The sequence below is a fragment of the Pongo abelii genome, chromosome 6 (genome assembly GCF_028885655.2).
Source record: "Pongo abelii isolate AG06213 chromosome 6, NHGRI_mPonAbe1-v2.0_pri, whole genome shotgun sequence".
NCBI classification, from domain to species: Eukaryota; Metazoa; Chordata; class Mammalia; order Primates; family Hominidae; genus Pongo; species Pongo abelii.
In genome coordinates, this window is record NC_071991.2 from 6,399,874 (window position 1) to 6,420,170 (window position 20,297).

At 47.7% G+C, this 20,297-nt stretch overlaps 1 protein-coding gene and 1 long non-coding RNA gene across 8 annotated transcripts in view; one reads left to right on the plus strand and one right to left on the minus strand.

The window, feature by feature from the left end:
- Positions 1-115: 115 nt before the first annotated feature.
- The window catches only part of LOC129060572 (radial spoke head 10 homolog B), a 44,750-nt gene continuing 24,568 nt past the window's right edge, over positions 116-20,297 (minus strand). For 6 of the 7 annotated variants that reach the window (XM_054560140.2, XM_054560141.1, XM_054560139.1 and 3 more), the window contains 9 exons: positions 17,415-17,529; positions 16,812-16,891; positions 16,221-16,369; positions 12,257-12,364; positions 11,289-11,432; positions 8,532-8,660; positions 6,296-6,389; positions 2,043-2,241; positions 116-518 (listed from right to left, as the gene is read on the minus strand). In XM_054560140.2, coding sequence (XP_054416115.1) covers positions 338-518; positions 2,043-2,241; positions 6,296-6,389; positions 8,532-8,660; positions 11,289-11,432; positions 12,257-12,364; positions 16,221-16,369; positions 16,812-16,891; positions 17,415-17,529 — 1,199 coding nt within the window. In that variant the 3' untranslated portion in view covers positions 116-337. The remainder of the gene's footprint in view (positions 519-2,042; positions 2,242-6,295; positions 6,390-8,531; positions 8,661-11,288; positions 11,433-12,256; positions 12,365-16,220; positions 16,370-16,811; positions 16,892-17,414; positions 17,530-20,297) is intronic. The other variant, XM_054560143.1, reaches the window with a different exon arrangement.
- On the plus strand, positions 4,339-19,721 carry LOC129060578 (uncharacterized). The gene is made up of 3 exons (XR_008527371.1): positions 4,339-4,633; positions 9,610-9,661; positions 19,217-19,721. It is a non-coding gene; the product is annotated as an uncharacterized LOC129060578 (long non-coding RNA).

A 20,297-nucleotide genomic window follows, 5' to 3' on the forward strand; every position in this document is an offset into this window, starting at 1 on the left:
ACACCGGCCACCAGGTCCATGACCCAGGCTGGAATGCAATGGCTCGCTGCAGCCTCAACCTCATGAGCTCAAGCAATCCTCCCACCTCAGCCTCCCAAGAAGCTAGAACCACAGGTACACACCACCACGGTTGGCTGTTTTAATTTTGCAGAGATGGGGTCTCACTACGTTGCCCAGGCTGGTCTCGAACTCCCGTAATCCAGCCATGTAGGAAACCTGAGATGCAGTGGGCCAGGGGGTATTTTAAAACACTGTGATGAGTACAGTGCTAAGAACTGTAATGCTCAGGAAATCTTACAGCACGTGCCGTCCTAAGCCTGTGTGTGTGTCCTCGTGGCTACTTTTTCTTCTTCTTGCTGGTGATGGTCTTGCTGGACGGGGACACGGTCACATCCTCCTTGGGAGGGTCCAGTATGAGGTGAGAGGATGACACGTCCGCCGGCTCCTTGAGCACCGTGATGTCCACCTCATAGTCGTGTCTCTTGGCCTCTTCCTCTCTCAAGATGAAGATATTCAGCCTAAAAGCAAACATGAGAAGGTGGTAGCTTTTTTTTATCCCCCTCAAAACTGCAAAACCAGTTTTATGCTATTTATAGTATACAGCCCTTCATACCTGCATTTCAACAGCATGTGTAAACAAAACTGTAAGTTGCTACACTTTGCCTAACTGATGCCATGTCGACACAGTCCAAAATAAACTTTTCATCTTTTTCTCGAGACGGAGTTTCGCTCTTGTTGCCCAGGCTGGACTGCAATGGTGCAATCTCGGCTCACTGTAACTTCCGCCTCCCGAGTTCAAGTGATTCTCCTGCCTCAGCCTCCTGAGTAGCTGGGATTATAGGCTTCTGCCACCACGCCCAGCTAATATTTTGTATTTTTAGTACAGATGGGTTTCACCAGGTTGGCCAGGCTGGTCTCAAACTCCTGACCTCAGGTGATCCACCCACCTCGGCCTCCCAAAGTTACGTGTATATATATATGTGTGTGTGTGTATATATTTTTTTTTGAGATAGGGTCTTGCTGTGTTGCCCAGGCTGGAGTGCAGTGGCACAAACAGATCACTGCAGCCTCAACCTCCCAGGCTCAAGCAGTCCTCCTGCCTCAGTCTCCAAAGTAGCTGGGACTACAGGCACCTGCCACCACATCTGGCTAATTTTTGTATTTTTTGTAGAGATGAGGTCTTGCTATATTACCTAGGCTGGTCTCAAACTCAAGTGATTCTCCTGCCTTGGCCCCCCAGAGTGCTGGGGTTACAGGCATGTGCCATGATGCCCAGCCCGTTTGGGGATTTTATGGAGGGTCCAATATGTAGACCTGATGAAGGTTGGCCTGGAGCTGAAAGTCCCAACCCTCTAATCTCGTGGTTGGTTTCCCGGCAACCAGCTCCAGCAAGAAGCTATCGAGGGCCCCTCCCCTGGCTACCAGTCATCTCGACATACAGAAAGACAGTCATTACCCCAAAGAGTCCACAGGCTTTGAACTCTTGGGTCAAGAACTAGAAAATAGCTGCATGCAGTGACTCACCCCTGTGACCCCAGCACTTTGGGAGGCCGAGGCTGGCAGATCACTTGAGGTCAGGAGTTCGAGACCAGCCTGGACAACCTGGTGAAACCCCGTCTCTACTAAAAATACAAAAATTAGCCAGGCCTGGTGGTGCATGCTTGTAATCCCAGCTACTCGGGAGGCTGAGGCAAGAGAATCGCTTGAACCCAGGAGGTGGAGATTGCAGTGAGCTGAGATCACACCACTCCACTCTAGCCTGGGTGACAGTGAGACCCTGTCTAAAAAAATAAATAAAACTAGAAACTAAGACCAAATATTAGAACAAAAGATGCTCCCATTATCCCATTACTCAGGAAGTTACAAAGGCTTCAGGTGCTCTGCCAGGAACAGAGACCAAATATTCATTCCTTTTTATGTCAAAGATGCCCGTAGGAAATTATAGCTTGTCCGGAAAGCACTTGGTCCTGATGCATTCTGGCAGCTACGGAAGACAGGAAGAAAGAGAGCAGCTCGGGAAGGACAGGGACCTCATAAGTTACCTTGCTTCTAGTTCGTCATCTTCCATCTTCCGCTGCTGGGCCTGTGCTGTGCTGCGTGACCTGTCTTCCCTTATTTTCTCCTTGATAGCTTCTTCACGTTTATACGCGTGAAAGAGCGTGTTCACAAAGAAGACGTACATATGATTGACCCACGTGTTGAACTCGTCCTTTCGATCATCCTTGGGTCTCTCATATTTCTCTGGAATAGAGTTTCATGAAGCTGAACATGAATACAATCCTGCTGTAAACTGGGAGTCTGCATGCTTTTTCTCGTTCTGGCCTCCCTGGGGTGGGCCCCCTTCTCCTCGGCCAGGAGAGAGGAGAGGAGTAAGGACGCGGCTTCCATGACCACCTGGAACAAGGCAGGGGCTCAGCAGACCCTGGCTGGGATTGTCAGCCTTCCCTTTGAGTTTTCCTGCTACCTCGTTTTTTGTTTTGTTTTTTTTGGAGACAGAGTGTCACTCTGTCACCCAGGCTGGAGTGCAATGGCGTGATCTCTGCTCACTGCAACCTCCACCTCCTGGGTTCAAGCGATTCTCATGCCTCAGCCTCCCGAGTAGCTACAGGCGTGCGCCACCACACTCAGCTAATTTTTGTATTTTTAGTAGAGATGGGGTTTCACCATGTTGGCCAGGCTGGTCTCCAACTCTTAACCTCAGGTGATCCACCCACCTCGGCCTCCCAAAGTGCTGGGATTACAGGCATGAACCACTGCGCCCGGCCACCTCTTTTTTTTTTTTTTTTTTCCTATCTTAAGAATTTGGGTTTTCTGATATTTTAATTTTCCATGTTTCAAGAATAAAAAAATTTGTTTCTCTTGCTTTTTTTACTTTTTTTTTTTTTTTTTTTTAAAGACAAGCTTTCACTCTATGGACCAGGCTGGAGTGCAGTGGCATGACCATGGCTCACTGAAGCCTGGAGGAACTCCTGGGCTCAAGTGATCCTCCCATCTCAGCCTCCCTAATAGCTGAGAATATAGGCATGCACCACCACACAAGGCTAATTTTTTTAAGTTGTATCGTGAGACAAGATCTTGCTCTGTCATCCAGGCTGGAGTGCAGTGGCACCATCATGGCTCACTGCAGCCTCCAACTCCTGGGCTCAAATGATCCTCCCACCTGGGCCTCCCAAGTAGCTGGGACCACAGGCGGGTGCCACCAAGCCCAGCTAATTATTTTTGTTTTAGAGACAAGGTTTCGCTATGTTGCCCATGGTCTCAAACTCCCGAGCTCTAGTAATCCTCCCATCTCTGCCTCCCAAAGTGCTGGGATTATAGGCGTGAGCCACTGCACCCGGCCTAGGTCTTGGGGACAAAATATTCAACATCTTTTATTTATTCAGAGTCGGAAACCCCTTTAAGACAAGGACAGCTATGAACCCGAGTGAATCCTCTCTCCTAGAGAACTAGACAACTGGTTACTCTCACAAAAGTAATTACCTAGTAGTTATAGTTATCCCTCTCTATCTTTCTTGTCTAGGCTAAAGAATCTCCGAATCTTAAACTACCGTAATTTTTTCCATCTTTTTAAGCAGTTCTGGTTATCTATTCACTTGGAAGATTTTAAAATTCAGATAATCAAATTATACGCAATCCAGGACTCTAAGTTCGGAACAAGACAATGTGAAGGAAGATTCCTTTTTTTTGATTGGAGACAGGGTCTCGCTCTGGCACCCAGGCTGGAGTGCAGTGGTGCAATCACAGCTCACTGCAGCCTCGAGCTCCTGGGCTTAAGCAGTCATCATCCTGCCTCAGCCTCCCAAGTTGGTGGGACTACAGGAGTGTGCCACCATACCTGGTGAATTTTGATATTTTTTTTGTAGAGACAGGGGCTCGCTATGTTGCCCAGGCTGGTCTCAGACTCCTGGGCACAAGTGATCCTCCTGCCTTGGCCTCCCACAGTTCTGGGGTTAACGGCTGCACAGTTCTAGGGTTGCTGCACCTGGCTGCAAGATTGTTTTGTGTTCATTCATGAACTCTCAACTAGACACCCACAAGCTGGAGGACAGTAAGTCACGGCTGCCGCATGCAATAATCAGATGAAATGGTACTGGAAGAGACGCCACGTGGGTCAAGGGGGTCCTTGACAGGACACAGGGCAGGAGCCACAGGACTGGTGACTGGCACACGGGACTTAAAGGAACAACCAGAGAAATCCAGGGCAAAATCCAGTTGGAGCTGGGACTAGAGATCACTTCCCCGCTAATCAGATCAGCAGGAAAACACATTAGCTGGGGTTCAATTTTCAGTTTTATTTCTGTTACAGGAACGGTGTGTCTTGATTACGGCACTGCAGGAACGCCCTGTCTCTGCTGGGATGCCGAGCTCTGCGGGAGAAAATGACACAACCCACAGATTCGCACCAGAGGGAGAAGAAACTTAGGATGATGAGGGCTCGCAGAGGCCGAATGCGAAGAGTATTTCAAGAAGCTGACGGTTTTCCTGACTATGGAGAGATCGGTTCAAGTGACAGCAGGATTCCTGGCGGTAGCAACACGGAGTCACTGCTGATGAAAAGGGGCCTTCAGTGGCCTGGGGAGGGCAGTGCCACGTGGAGCCAGCTAAGGGAGACACAGGAGAGGTCCTGGAGAAGGTGAGCATGTACACAGCCCCCTAAGATGCCTAGCAGCAAAGGTGAGCATGTACACAGCCCCCTAAGATGCCTAGCAGCAAAGGAGCAGGGAAAGAAGGGGATCTAGAGGGGAAAGTGAGAGAAGAGATTTTCCTAACTGGGCATATGGAGCACATGTGTGCGGATGGGAACGATCCATTGGAGGAGGAGTAATGGGAAATGACAGGCACTGTAGAGGGATACATAGGTGAGGCCTTTGAGAGGACAAGGGCCCGGGACAGAGCCTTTAAAAGTTAACCATTGAGTGGGTGGCCGGCCATAGAGAGACGCCGTCAGAAAAGGGGGAGGGCCAGGCGTGGTGGCTAACACCTGTAATCCCAGTGCTTTGGGACGCCAAGGCAGGAAGATCGCTTGGGCCCAGGAGTTCAAGACCAGCCTGGGCAACATAGCAAGACCCCATCTCTTAAAAAAAAAAAAAAAAAAAAAAAAAAAGGCCAGGCGCGGTTGGGCTCATACCTGTAACCTCAGCAGTTTGGGAGGCCAAGGCGTTCAGATCCAGGAGTTCAAGACCAGCCTGGGCAACAGAGCAAGACCCCACCTCTTTAAAAAAAAAAAAAAAAAAGCCCGGGGCGGGTGGGCTCACACCTGTAATCTCAGAACTTTAGGAGGCCGAGGCAGGCAGATCACCTGAGGTCAGGAGTTTGAGATCACCCTGGCCAACATCATGAAACCCCGTCTCTACTAAAAATACAAGGCGTGGTGACGGGTGCCTGTAATCTCAGCTACGAGGGAGGCTGAGGCAGGAGAATCGCTTGAACCCGGGAGGCAGAGGTTGCAGTGAGCTATGATGGCACCACTGCACTCCAGCCTGGGCAAGAAAGTAAGACCTTGTCTCAAAAAAAAAAAAAAAAAAAAGAAAAGGGGAAACACCAGGGCTTGTTTAATCATGAACACAAGGCCACGTGCAACTGGCCAGGCCAGCAAAGTGACAGCGGAAAATTCCCATGACATTGATCATCATTGGATGACCCTGAGGAAGGGAGAAGCGTGAGGCTGGAAGTTCGCACAGACAGGGCTGAGGAATCAGACCAGAGGGAGGAAGGGCAATCAGCAGACAGACAGGCCTCAAGAGCGACCTTCCCAGGATAAAGGAAAACATAATAAAAGAGGAGGATGAGGAAGTGAATAAGGGCTGTTTGTTGTTTTTCATTTGAGCACCTTTAAAAATCAAAGAGAATGAGACCCTTGAGACAGAAAAGTTGCCTGTAACAAAACAATATAGTCAACAGCATCAGACTGAGATGGGTGTGCAGGGCCCAGGAGAGGCCCAGCTGTCCCGTACTGGCCTCTGCCCTAACAGACTGACTCAGCACAGCAAGGTCACGCCTTGAACTTGAACTCCAAATCAGGGAGGAGAAATGGAAGCAGCTCTACCAGCCTCATTATTTAAAAAGATGGTTGTGCTGGGTGTGGTGATCCCTACTTGTAATCCCAGCTACTCGGGAGGCCGAGGTGGGAGGATAGCTTGAGCCCAGGAGTTCAAGACCAGCCTGGACAACATAGCGAGACTCTGCTTCTAAGAAAATAAAGATTAAAAAAAGATGATTGTAAAACAGTATAGACATTATATAATTCATAAGCAACAGTTTATAAATATGAAGGTTCTATAATTAAAATACTCACTGCTCTCAGATGAGAAAAAGGTGATCCCTTTTCCAGTCGATTTAAAATTCATTTTGGAGACTCTTTCATCACTTACAGACTTCTTGATCTTGGGCTTTTACATTTAAAAAAAATCATAAAGCAAAATATTACTTTTACATCATTATGGGCTTAAAATACTTTTTTACACTATAATTAATTAGAAAATTATTAATGAGGCTGTTCTTCTTGAGCTAATTTGACTTTGACTTTTTTTTTTTTTTTTTTTTTGAGACGGAGTCTCACTCTGTTGCCCAGGCTGGAGTGCAGTGGCGCCATCTCAGCTCACCGCAGCCTCCGCTTCTCGGGTTCCAGCGATTCTCCTGCCTCAGCTTCCCCGGGTAGCTGGACTACAGGCATGCGCCACTACACCAGGCTAATTTTTGGATTTTTAGTGGAGATGGGGTTTCACCATATTGGCCAGGCTGGTCTCGAACTCCTGACCTCAGGTGGCCTGCCTGCCTCGGCCTCCCAAAGTGCTGGGATTACAGGTGTGAGCCACCACACCCAGCCAATTTGACTATTTTTAACCTGAATAAAATATTAATATTTACACTATTAATGAATAACAGAATTATGGCATTTACTGAAAGGCCCTCCAAAAAAACCCAAAGACTTGAAAATGTCACCTGGGTCTGTTGGGACAGTATTTATTGTATAAAATTAACCATACTGGCTAGGCGTGGTGGCTCACGCCTGTAATCCCAGCACTTTGGGAGGCTGAGACAGGTGGATCACAAGGTCAGGAGATCGAGACCGTCCTGGCTAACATGGGTGAAACCCCATCTCTACTAACAACACAAAAATTTAGCCAGGCGTGGTGGTAGGTGCCTGTAGTCCTAGTTACTCAGGAGGCTGAGGCAGGAGAATGGCGTGAACCCGGGAGGCAGAGCTTGCAGTGAGCCGAGATCCAAGATGGTGCCACTGCACTCCAGCCTGGGTGACAAAGCAAGACTCCGTCTCAAAAAAAAAAAAAAAAATTTAACCATACTTAGACTCATATATTAATGGCTTTAATTATTATTACATTTTTTTGAGATGGAATCTCACTCTGTTGCCCAGGCTGGAGTGCAGTGGTGTGATCTTGGATCCCGGCTCACTGCCACCTCTACCTCCTGGGTTCAAGCAATTCTCCTGCCTCAGCCTCCTGAATAGCTGGGATTACAGGCACCTGCCACCAGGCCTGGCTAATTTTTGTATTTTTTAGTAGAGACGGGGTTTCACCATGTTGGCCAGGCTGGTCTCGAACTCCTGACCTCAAGTGACCCACCCACCTCGGTCTCCCAAGGTGCTGGGATTACAGGCGTGAGCCACCGCGCCCGACCTAACGGCTTTAATCACCATGTGTATGCCCTAACCCCCACATTTCTACCTCCAGCTGGAGTTTGCCCTTGAACTCCAGTCTTGCCTCCAGCCATGCTACTTGGGCATCAGTTCAGGCACCTTAAGCTTAACTTGTCCAAAATCAACCACTTAATTTGCTCCCAAAACTCAGCCCCCTGCTTCCGTCTTCCACATCATAATAAATGGCAACTCTCTTCTGCCAATGCTCAGCCAAAAAATCTTGAACTCATCTTTGCCTTCTCTTTCCCTGTCAACCCCTGCACCCTTCAAAACACCTCAGACCTCAGCCCACCCTAGTCCCAGTCACCATCACTTCCCACCGGCATGGTTCCAAGAGCTTCCTCACTGGTTTGTCAACAGTGAAGCCACAGAGCCTCCTGACGCCTCTGCTCAGACGGTGTCCCATCCCATCCCACTCACCCAGAATAAACGCCAGGGCCCCACCCCGGCCAGATGCCCTTCCTGTCACTTAGACCTCGTAAGTGGGAAGAAGCATAGCTTGCGGTAACCGGTGCTAATTCTGGAGTTAAAGTGCCTGGGCACAAACCCCCAGCTCCACGCCTTACTGGTTATGCAGCTGTGGCCAAGCTATTTAACCTTTCTGGGCCTGGGTTCCCTCCTAGAGAGAATCACAGTACCTAAAGGTCATCGGGACGCTGAGCTGTTCCCTGGGGACGGCTCAGCGCCTGGTAAACACCCATGAATGCTATTACTGCTGTTCACTTGCTGCCATGTCCCCTCCTCACTGGAAAGTCAAGTCCATAAGGGCGCGGGTTTCTGTTCACTGCTAGGTCCCCAGCGCATGGAAAAGAGCTCTTCACAGAGCAGGCACTCGGGAGCGGGTGTCTCTACACAGTTACTTGCCAAGACAAACCTCTGATTTCCTTATTTTGTTAATATCAGGCGAGAGTTCTAACTTGCTGGAAGATGACCTGGCACTGTCAGAGTGAGCAGCATCTGATTCATGGCTCATGACCACGCTGGGACTCTTGTTCTGGGCGTCCTAAGCAAGAACAAACACACGCATCAGAGGGCTTCTGGTTTCCTTAGAGATCCATACAGGCATACACACACGCGCGCGGACGCACACACACACACGCAATATTTTAATGGGCTGTAACTGATTTACAATGAACTACACATAAAGCGTACCCTTTGATGTGTTTTCACACATCTATACCTGTGAAACCATCGCCTCAGTCAAGACAGTGAACAGAATCAGGCACAGTGGCTCCCGCCTGTAATCTCAGCACTTTGGGAGGCCAAGGTGGGCAGATCACCTGAGCCCAGGAGTTTGAGACCAGCCTGGGCAACATAGCAAGACCCTATCTCTCAAAAAAATAAGTAACAGGCCAGGCGCGTTGGCTTATGCCTGTAATCCCAGAAGTTTCAGAGAACGAGGCGGGCGGATCACTTGAGGCCAGGAGTAGAAGACCAGGCTGGCCAACATGGTGAAACCCTGTCTCTACTAAAAATACAAAAATTGGCCGGGTGTGGTGGTGCGCACCTGTAATCCCAGCTGCTCGGGAGGCCGAGGCAGGAGAGTCACCTTGAACCCAGGAGGCAGAGGCTGCAGTGAGCCAAGATTGTGCCACTGTACTCGAGCCTGGGCAACAGAGCAAGATTTTGTCGGAAAACACACACACACACACACACACACACACACACACACAGAGTGAACTTTTAAGTACCCAGCCCGATGCCCCTCATGGATGCGAAGGCTTCTCCACGCTGGCGACTGGGAGTGCAAACTACTCCCAGCCCTGCGTGAGTCCTTGAGGTTCCTCCCCTTCTTCCTGGCGGTTCTTCCCTTAGGTTCCAGCTGTTCCCTCACATGCGCGCACACTCAGCTGACGGCTCAAGGGGAGCCTTCTGCACATCTCTGGAGCTTGCTGTCCCTCTTCATAGCACACTTACCTCTGTGGAACAAAATTCTACCTTTGCCTCCCCAGATTACTAGAGCGTGTGAAACTACCGTGAGCTGAGCAAGAAGGATCGGCTTTGGTAAGTTTGAAGCTGAGCCTCTCTCTGATCTCTAAATCACACTCCCAAATTGTTGGTCAAAAAGGAGTAGTGATTCCCTTGGAGGATGACATGAACGTTCAGTTTCCAGTGTCTTTTTAGTAGAGACGGGGTTTCACCATGTTGGCCAGGCTGGTCTCGAATTCCTGACCTCAAGTGATCCGCCCACCCTGGCCTCCCAAAGTGCTGAGATTACAGGCGTGAGCCACCGTGCCTGGCCTGGGTGTCCATCCTTGCGAGCAAGCCCCGTGGACCTGGTTAGCATCCCATGCACGCTCAGGAACTGTTCGACAGGTCTGCTCTTGAGCAGGCTTTCCACTCTTAGAAACACTGGATCTCCTAGTAAGACACCTCTGATTTTCTCAAGTGTGGTCTAGGGGCTCACCCAGCACGTCGGTATGCACTCTTACCTTCATTAGCAACTCTCTGCTGTGGCTAGGAGTCCACTTCCTGGATCATGGCCAGGAAACACATTTTCCCTAACTTAAAAAAATCTATATACACTTCCAAAATGTGAAGAAGACATCTTGGCCGGGCATGGTGGCTCACACCTGTAATCCCAGCACTTTGGGAGGCCGAGGCAGGAGGATCACTTGAGCTCAGGAGTTTGAGACCAGCCTGGGCAACACGGCAAAACCCTATCTCTACAAAAAAATACAAAAAGGCCAGGCACAGTGGCTCAGGCCTGTAATCCTAGCATTTTGGGAGGCCGAGGTGGGTGGATCAACTGAGGTCAGGAGTTTGAGACCAGCCTGGTCAACATGGCGAAACCCCGTCTCTACTAAGAATATAAAAAATTAGCCAGGTGTGGTGGCACACGCCTGTAATCCCAGCTACTCAGGAGGCTGAGGCATGAATCACTTGAATCCAGGAGGCGGAGGTTGCAGTGAGCCGAGATCATGCCACTGCACTCCAGCCTGGGCAACAGAGTAAAGCTCTGTCTCAAAAAAAAAAAAAAAAAAAAAAAAATTAGCTGGGTGTGGTGGCACATGCCTGTAGTCCTAGCTACTCAGGAGACTAAGGTGGGAGGAGCGTGTGAGCTCAGGAGGTCAAGGCTGCAGTGAGCCGTGATTGCACCACTGCACTCAAGCCTGGACGACAGAGTGAATCCCTGTCTCAAAACACATAAAATAAAATTTTAAAAGGAAAAAGGAAAGACTTCTTAAATTACTTTCTGGAAGTGTTAGTAAAGCCAAGATAGTTTTGATGATGGTTTCACCATTCCAGAATAAAGCCATTCCTTGCTTTGTAATCCTTTTTTGTTTGTTTATTTCGTTTTTTTGTTTTGTTTTGCGAGAAGTCTTGCTCTGTCACCCAGGCTGGAGTGCAGTGGCACGATCTCAGCTCACTGCAACCTCCGCCTCCTGGGTTCATGCCATTCTCCTGCCTCAGCCTCCCCAGTAGCTGGGACTACAGGCACCTGCCACCACACCCGGCTAATTTTTTTGTAGTTTTAGTAGAGACGGGGTTTCACCATGTTAGCCAGGATGGTCTCGATCTTCTGACCTCGTGATACGCCCGCCTCGGCTTCCTAAAGTGCTGGGATTACAGGCGTGAGCCACCGCGCCCGGCCCTCCTTGCTCTGTAATTCTAAGATATTATGTGTTACCTGATTTAGTATTGTATAAATAGTTTCATGTTTATTTCCAGACACATCATCAGTTGGAACATTTGTATAGGATTTAGTCATTTGGTCAGTAACGCAGATGAATGCAAAGCTTAAGAGAGCTTCAAAGAATTCCAGGAAAACCAGCTGAAATAAAATAAAACACAGAGAGTTTCCATCATTCTGACACACCTGGAGACAGAGCATTGATTGATTGGTGTTCATTATTTCCTGACATCTGAATATGCATGTTTGCACACACACACACAGACATGCAGACACGTGCACAAAGACACACACACATGCACACACATGCACAGACACGCACACACATATATTAGGTACTTGTGCTCAGACTGCTTTCGATCAAATCTTGGTTCTTAGGCTGGTCACAGTGGCTCACATCTGCAATCTCAGCACTTTAGGAGGCTGAGGCAGGAGGATCGTTTGAGCCCAGGAGTTTGAGACCAGCCTGGGCAACACAGTGAGACCCGTTCTGTACAAAAAATTGTTTTTAAAAAATCAGCTGAAGGCCGGGCGCGGTGGCTTATGCCTGTAATCCCAGCACTTTGGGAGGCCGAGGTGGGCGGATCACGAGGTCAGGAGACCGAGACCATCCTGGCTAACACGGTGAAACTCCGTCTCTACTAAAAAAAATACAAAAAAAAAAAAATTAGCCGGGCATGGTGGCGGGCACCTGTAGTCCCAGCTACTCGGGAGGCTGAGGCAGGAGAATGCCATGAACCCGGGAGGCGGAGCTTGCAGTGAGCAGAGATCGTGACACTGCACTCCAGCCTGGGCAACAGACTGAGACTCCGTCTCCCAAAAAAAAAAAAAAAAAAAAAAAAGCATCAACGAAAAGGCTAATGAAAAAAAGAAAAAAAAAAATCTTGGTTCTTTGTCCTTGGTATCCATGGCAAAACCAACAGCCTGAATTGGATCTGTACCATTTGTGACGGCTCTTTACAAACCTCAGGTTCAAAGTTGCTGTCAGTTCCATCATATATGAAAGGATTATCCTCTGCTATGACCTCCATAAATGTAGCTGCTGTTAATTCTTTATTTATCATTTTAAAGTCCTGTAAAAAAGAAAATCAAACCATAACTGCCTATAATTGTAAACAGCTGTATGTTTTAAAATGTCAATTTATATCAATACAATAACTAAGAAAGTGTACCAGAAATTAATATCTTTTTTCTTTTTTGAGAGAGATGGAGTCTCGCTCTGTCACCCAGGCTGCTATGCAGTGGCACAATCTTAGCTCACTGCAACCTCCACCTCCTGGGTTCAAGTGATTCTCCTGCCTCAGCCTCCCAAGTAGTTGGGACTACAGGCGCATGCCACTATCTCCAGCTAATTTTTGTATTTTTTAGTAGAGATGGGGTTTTCACTATATGCTGGCCAGGGTGGTCTCAAACTCCTGACCTCAAGTGATCCGCCTGCCTCAGCCTCCCAAAGTGCTGAGATTACAGTCGTGAGACATTGCACCCAGCCATAAATTAATATCTTAAAGACTGATAATTTTGAAAAGCATTCTGGATTAACATTGGTATTTACAGCCAGACATGGTGGTTCACACCTGTAATCCCAGAACCTTGTGAGGCCGAGGTGGGAGGATCACTTGAGCCCAGGCGTTGGGAATCAGCCTGGGCAACATAGCAAGACCCTGTCTTTACAAAAAATTAAAAATGTAGGCCAAGCACGGTGGTGCATGCCTGTAGTCCCAGCTACTCGGGAGGGTGAAGCAAGGGAATCACTTGAGCCCAGGAGGCAGAGGTTGCAGTGAGCTGAGATCGCGCCACCGCACTCCAGCCTGGGTGACAGAGCAAGACTCCGTCTCAAAATAATGATGATAATAATAATAATGTTAAATGAGGACTTACTGTACTCAAATGTTCAGGTTTCAATATTTTTTTAAAAATCACTCATACCGACCAGCCTGGGCAACGTGGTGAAACCCTGACCAACGTGGTGAAACCCCGTCTCTACTAAAAATACAAAAATTAGCCTGGCATGGTGGCACGCACCTATAATCCCAGCTACTTGGGAGACTGAGGCAGGAGAATTGCTTGAACCAGGAGGCAGAGGATGCAGTGAGCTGAGATCACGCCACTGCAGTCTAGTCTGGGAGACAGAGCAAGACTCTGTCTCAAAAAAACAAACAAAAAAGAAACTCATACCAAGAACCAGGAAGATCTCAAACTGAATGAAAAAAAAAGAATCCACAGATGCCATCACCAAGATGACAGAGATGTTACAATTGACTGACAGAGACTGTGAGACAGTCATCACAAAAATGCTTCAATGAGGCTGGGTGTGGTGGCTCATGCCTCTAATCCTAGCACTGTGGGAGGCCGAGATGGTTGGATCACCTGAGCTCAGGAGTTTGAGACCAGCCTGGGCAACATGGTGAAACCCTGTCTCTACTAGCCGGGCGTGGTGACATACACCTGTAATCCCAGCTACTCGGGAGGCTGAGGCAGAAGAATCACTTGAACCCGGGAGGCGGAGGTTGCAGTGAGCCAAAATCATGTCGCTGCACTCCAGCCTGGGCGACAGAGCAAGACTGTCAAAAAAAATAGTAATAATAATAATAATAATTCTTCAGTGGGCAATTGCAAACACGCTTGAGACAAATGAAACAATGAAAAGGGCCAGGTGCAGCGGCTCACGCCTGCAATCCCAGTGCTTCAGGAGGCCGAGGCACAAGGATTGCTTGAGCCCAGGAGTTCAAGATCAGCCTGGGCAACATGGCAATAAACCGTCTCTACAAAAAATAGAAAAATTAGCTGGGTATGTTGGCGCACACATGTAGTCCCAGCTATTCAGGAGGCTGAGGTGGGAGGACTGCTTGAACCCAGGAGGTTGAGGCTGCAGGAAGCCAAGATTGCACCACTGCACTCCAGCCTGGGTGACAGAGTGAGACCCTTACTCAAAAAAAAGTATTTTCCTACAGTTAGACACTAGGTTATTATCCATTTTTCATATGTATGCAACATTATGAAATTTGTAAAAACACTTTATCATTAGTATTTGATTCTGTTTAATCATTTGTATTCCCACAGGTACAAATTAAAAGTATCATGGAACAGGCCAGGCACAGTGACTCATGCCTGTAATCCCAGCACTTTGGGAGTCCGAGGCGGGCGGATCACAAGGTCAAGAGATTGAGATCATCCTTGCTAACATAGTGAAACCCTGTCTCTACTAAAAAATACAAAAATTAACTTGGCATGGTCGTGCATGCCTGTAGTCCCAGCTACTCGGGAGGCTGAGGCAGGAGAATTGCTTGAACCCAGGAGGTGGAGGTTGCAATGAGCCGAGACCGTGCCACTGCACTGCAGCCTGGCAAAAGAGCGAGACTTTGTCTAAAAAAAAAAAAAAGTATCATGGAACAAAAACAACCAATAGTTAGTATGAGAACATTGTATAAATAAGATGTTGTCACTATTTTCCCAAGTAGTAACTTTTAAAAATTCCTCTTTTGATAAACTATAATTGTTTTAAATGACATTCAGCCTCCCCACTTCCTTCTTTTTTTTTTTGAGACAGAGTTTTGCTCTTGTTGCCTAGACTGGAGTGCAGTGGCACAATTTCAGCTCATTGCAACCTCTGCCTCCCAGGTTCAAGCAATTCTCCTGCCTCAGCCTCCCAAGTAGCTGGGATTACAGGCTTCCGCCACCATGCCTGGCTAAGTTTTTTGTATTTTTAGTAGAAAGGGGGTTTCACAGCGTTGGCCAGGCTGGTCTCAAACTCCTGACCTCAGGTGATCCACCCTACTCCGCCTGCCAAAGTCCTTCCTTTTTAAAAAGATTTCAGTTGCCTTTACTGCTATTCTAGGATCAGGCAACACTTCAATCCATCAAAAAGACTAAGGTGTTCCTCCATTTTCCTTTTTTGTTTTTTGGGGGATTTTTTTGGGACAGGGCCTCACTCTGTCAACCAGGCTGGAATGCAATGGCACGATCACAGCTTACTACAGCCTCCCGAGTAGCTGGGACTACAGGTGTGCACTACCATGCCCGGCTATGTTTTTTTATTTTTTGTAGAGAGGGGGATTTCACTATGTTGCCCAGGCTGGTCTTGAATTCCTAAGCTCAAGTGATCCTCCTGCCTCGGCCTCCCAAAGTGCTGGAATTACAGGCGTGCATGGCTGTACTCGGCCCCAGCTTCCTTTAAATGGCTGGATCTGCATGAATAAAGATACTGTAGACCAGTCAGGCACAGTGTCTCACGCCTGTAATCCTGGCACTTAGGGAGGCTGGGGTCGGGAGGTCAAGACCAGCCTGGGAAACATGGTGAAAACCCGTCTCTACTAAAAATACAAAAATTAGCCAGGTGTGGTGGTAGGCACCTGTAATCCCAGCTACTTAGGAGGCTGAGGCAGGAGAATTGCTTGAACCCAGGAGGTGGAGGTTGCAGTGAGCCAAGATCACTTCATTGCACTCCAGCCTGAGTGACAAGAGCAAAACTCTGTCTCAAAAAAAAATTTTTTTTAATATATATATTTATTATATATATGTTTATTTGTATATATATATTTTTTAAGACAATGGCCCATGGCATATATAAATATATGTGGCCAGGCTGGTCTTGAACTCCTTGACCTCAGGTGATCCGCCCGCCTCGGCCTCTCAAAGTGCTGGGATTGCAATATATATATATATGCATGCCATGGGCCATCGTTATAGGCCATGGACCATTGTCTTGCCCTAATCTGTGAGCACACTGGGCAGGTGACAGCTGTTTCTGTTCCTTCCACGACCACAGACCACTGTTCTGCCAAGAGACTCAGTAAACATTTAATGGTCCTGAAAATCCAGCCCAGATCTTCACCTAATTATTTGCATATCACAGCTGGAATATCTTGCCTTTCTTTAATTAAAATCAAAGAGCCTGTAAATAGAAAGCCAATATTGAACTTAGGTGGTTACTTTCAGCATCCAGAGGAAGTGTCTCATCTTCATCGTAGGCTCGTGGGGAGGCGCTGCGCTGGGTCTGCAGTAAGCGAGATAAATCTCCCAGCACTTATTCATGTAATTCATAGAGTACAGCGTCCGCTGTTGCTCACGGAATACATTGCCTAAAAATACAACGTTCGAAAAATGATTACAGATTTATATTTTGAGAAAAAAAATAACAGTAAATATAATCCTATTGCTTTTGTTTTTTTCCGAGACAGAGTCTTGCTGTCGCTCAGGCTGCAGTGCAGTGGCACGATCTTGGCTCACTGCAACCTCCGCCCCCCAGGCTCAAGCGATTCTCCTGCCTCAGCCTCCCGAGTAGCTAGGATTACAGGCATGCACCACCACACCTGGCTAATTTTTTTTTGTATTTTTAGTAGAGATGGGGTTTTGCCATGTTGGCCAGGCTGGTCTTGAACTCCTTGACGTCAGGTGATCCGCCTGCCTTGGCCTCCCAAAGTGCTGGGATTGCAGGAGTGAGCCACTGTGCCCAGCCCAGATTTATATTTTGAGGAAAAAAAAATGGGGCGGTAAATAGAATCCTACTGGTTTTGTATTTACCTTTTATCTGGCAGGCATTTGGACGAATGTTCTCGGTCATCAGTTTTGTAAAACACAAGAAGAGGGATGGGCTTCTCTTTCTGTGATAATGATCAAAAGATACCATCATTACTTCTCCTCCAAAAGAGGGAACTTAATTCCCTTCTCCTTGAGCACGGGCTAGACTTAATAATTTGCTTCTAATGTATAGAGTATAGAAAGGGAAGGCTGGAGTCAGTGGCTCACACCTATAATCCCAGCATTTTGGGAGGCCAAGGCAGGCGGATCACTCGAGATCAGGAGTTTAAGACCAGCCTGGCCAACATGGTGAAACCCCATCTCTACTAAAAATACAAAAAAAAAAAAAAAAAAAATTAGCCAGGCATGGTGGCACACGCCTGTCATCTCACCTACCCAGGAGCCTGAGGCAGAAGAATTGCTTGAACCTGGGAGGCAGAGGTTGCAGTGAGCCAAGATTGTGCCACTGCACTCCAGCCTGGGCAACAGAGCAAGACTCCATCTCCAAAAAAATAAAAATGACTGCTGAAGAAAACAAGGCATTATGACAATAATACAGCTTAGCTGTGCCCCATCCCCCAACGAGGGTCCAGAAATAGTACTTACTGGAATTCTTCATGATAAATGTGATACGCCAAATGCAGGAGGTAATTCAAAAATGTTCTCAGAAGTATTGTTGTAAATGGAGAATGGATTTCTTCAACTGGTATGTCATTATTGGCTAAAATAAGAAAATTGGAGAGGATGCCTGATACTTGCTAGAACCCTCCATTTTATTTGCTCCTCGTATACAATTCGAAGAACTGAATATGAGAGAGTGCTTATTTCAAAATGCTCTGAACATGTGTATAAGCATCCAACTACAAATTTAAAACTCCATGAAAGCCAGGCACAGTGGCTCACACCTGTAATCCCAGCACTTTGGGAGGCTGAAGCAGCAAATTGCCTGAGGTCAGGAGTTTGAGACCAGCCTGGGCAACATGGCGAAACCCTGTCTCTACCAAAAATACAAAAAATTAGCCAGGTGTGGTGGCAGGCGCCTGTAATCTCAGCTACTTGGGAGACTGAGGCAGGAGAATCGCTGGAACCCAGGAGGTGGAGGCTGCAGTGAGCCAAGATTGAGCCACTGCACTCCAGCCTGGGCAACACAGCGAGACTTCATCACAAAAAAAAAAAAAAAAAAAAAGACGTCAATCTCGTCCCAGTGTTTTCCAGAATAGTCTGAGACATAAACTGATGAATGCTGCTAATTCTAAATGGATTTTAAGTATGTTTCAAACACTAAACTTTGACGTAAATAGGCATTTGTTCTAATACTTTATTTTTCAAGTGGATAATTAGAAGCTTGCAGCTCTGCCTCCCAGAATTTGGCTGAAAGAAGTTAAACTTCCAAAGTTGTTAAATTTATCACATCAATTTCCTAATTTGAAATCAAGACCAGTCCTAAGACTACTTAGGGCCTTTTCTAGACTCTTCCAAGCCATTGCTGATTCTCCCCTTTTTTTTTTTTTTTTTTTTGTTTTGAGACAGAGTCTCAATCTGTTGCCCAGGCTGGAGTGCAGTGGCGTGATCTTGGGTCACTGCAACCTCTGCCTCGCGAGTTCAAGTGATTCTTCTGCCTCAGCCTCCCAAGTAGCTGGGACTACAGGCACGTACCACCACACCCAGCTAATTTTTTGTATTTTTAGTAGAGACGGGGTTTCACCGTGTTATCCAGGATGGTCTTGAACTCCTGACCTCATGATCTGCCCACTTCGGCCTCCCAAAGTGCTGATTACAGGTGTGAGCCACCACACCAGGCCTTTTTTTTTTTTTTTTTTAGAGACAGAGTCTCACTCTGTCACCCAGGCTGGAAATCTCGGCTCACTGCAACCTCCACCTCCTAGGCTCAAGCGATTCTACCCGTGCCTCAGCCTCCCAGTAAGTAGCTGGGAATACAGGCATGTACCACCATACCTGACTAACTTTTGTATTTTTAGTAGAGACGGAGTTTCACCATATTGGCCAGGCTGGTCTCAAACTCCTGGACTCAAGTGATCCACCCGCCTCAGCCTTCCAAAGTACTGGGATTACAGGCGTAAGCCACAAGGCCTGGCTGTCTCCCCATTTCTGACCTGACAATTTAGTGGTTTTTTTACTATAGATCGGTGGTCGGGGGAGAGAGGGAGGCAAACTTTCTGTAAAGGGCCAGAGAGTAAATTATTTTAGGCTTGGTGGACCAGATCATCTACATCACAACCCCTCACCATCTACATCACAACCCCTCAGCTGTGGTGCTTCGGGGTAAAGCAGTCACAAATATGTAAGCAAACGGGCATGTCTGTGTTCCAGTAAAGCATGATTTAGGGGAATGGGGTGAGGACTGGATTTCACCCTGAGACCGTGCATTGCTGGCCCTGCTTTTGTAGGTGACCTCGTACTGTTGCTGTTACGTCACGAGACTGTCTCTTCAAGTACCTCGTAATCACAGGAGGAACAAGACCACGTGCTGATTTCTGGAACACTCATCTCCCAACCTGGGCCTTCCCAGCTCCCTCCACATTTCCTAACTGCTTTACAGGTGACACTGTGATACTGTCCTTGAAACCAGCGGTCCCCCACTTTTTTGGCACCAGGGACTGATTTTTGTGGAAGACAGTTTTTCCATGAATGGTGGGAAGGGGTGGGGGGCTGTTGGTTTCAGGACGATTCAAGCGCGTTCAAATTACTGCACACCTTATTTCGATTATTATGACGTTGTAATACATAATGAAACAATTCTACAACTCGCCATCAGGTAGAATCAGTGGGAGCCCTGAGTTTGTTTTCCTGCAACTAGACAGTCCCATCTGGGGGTGATGGGAGACAGTGACAGATCATCGGGCATTCGATTCTCCTAAGGAGCGTGCAACCTACATCCTTCGCATGCACAGTTCACAGTAGGATTTGCGCTCCTATGAGAATTTAATGCCCTGCTGATCTGCAGGAGGCGGAGCTCAGGCGGTAATGCCAGCGATGGGGAATGGCTGTAAAAACAGATGAAGGTAGGCTGGGTGCAGTGGCTCACGCCTGTAATCCCAACACTTTGGGAGGCCAAGGCGGGCAGATCATCTGAGGTCGGGAGTTCGAGACCAGCCTAACCAACATGGAAAAACCCCATCTCTACTAAAAAATACAAAAATTAGCTGGCATGGTGGCGCATGCCTGTAATCCCGGCTACTTGGGAGGCTGAGGCAGGAGAGACACTTGAACCCAGGAGGCGGAGGTTGCAGTGAGCCGAGATCGTGCCACTGCACTCCAGCCTGGGCAACAAGAGTGAAACTCTGTCTCGAAACAAAACAAAACAAAACAAAAAACAGATGAAAGTTCACTGGCTTGCCCACTGCTCACCTTCCACTGTGTAGCCTGTTTCCTAACGGGCCATGGACCAGTACTAATCCATGGCCTGGGAGTTGGGGACCCCTGCCTTTTGTGTGTGTGTGTGATAGAGTCTTGCCCCTGTCACCCAGG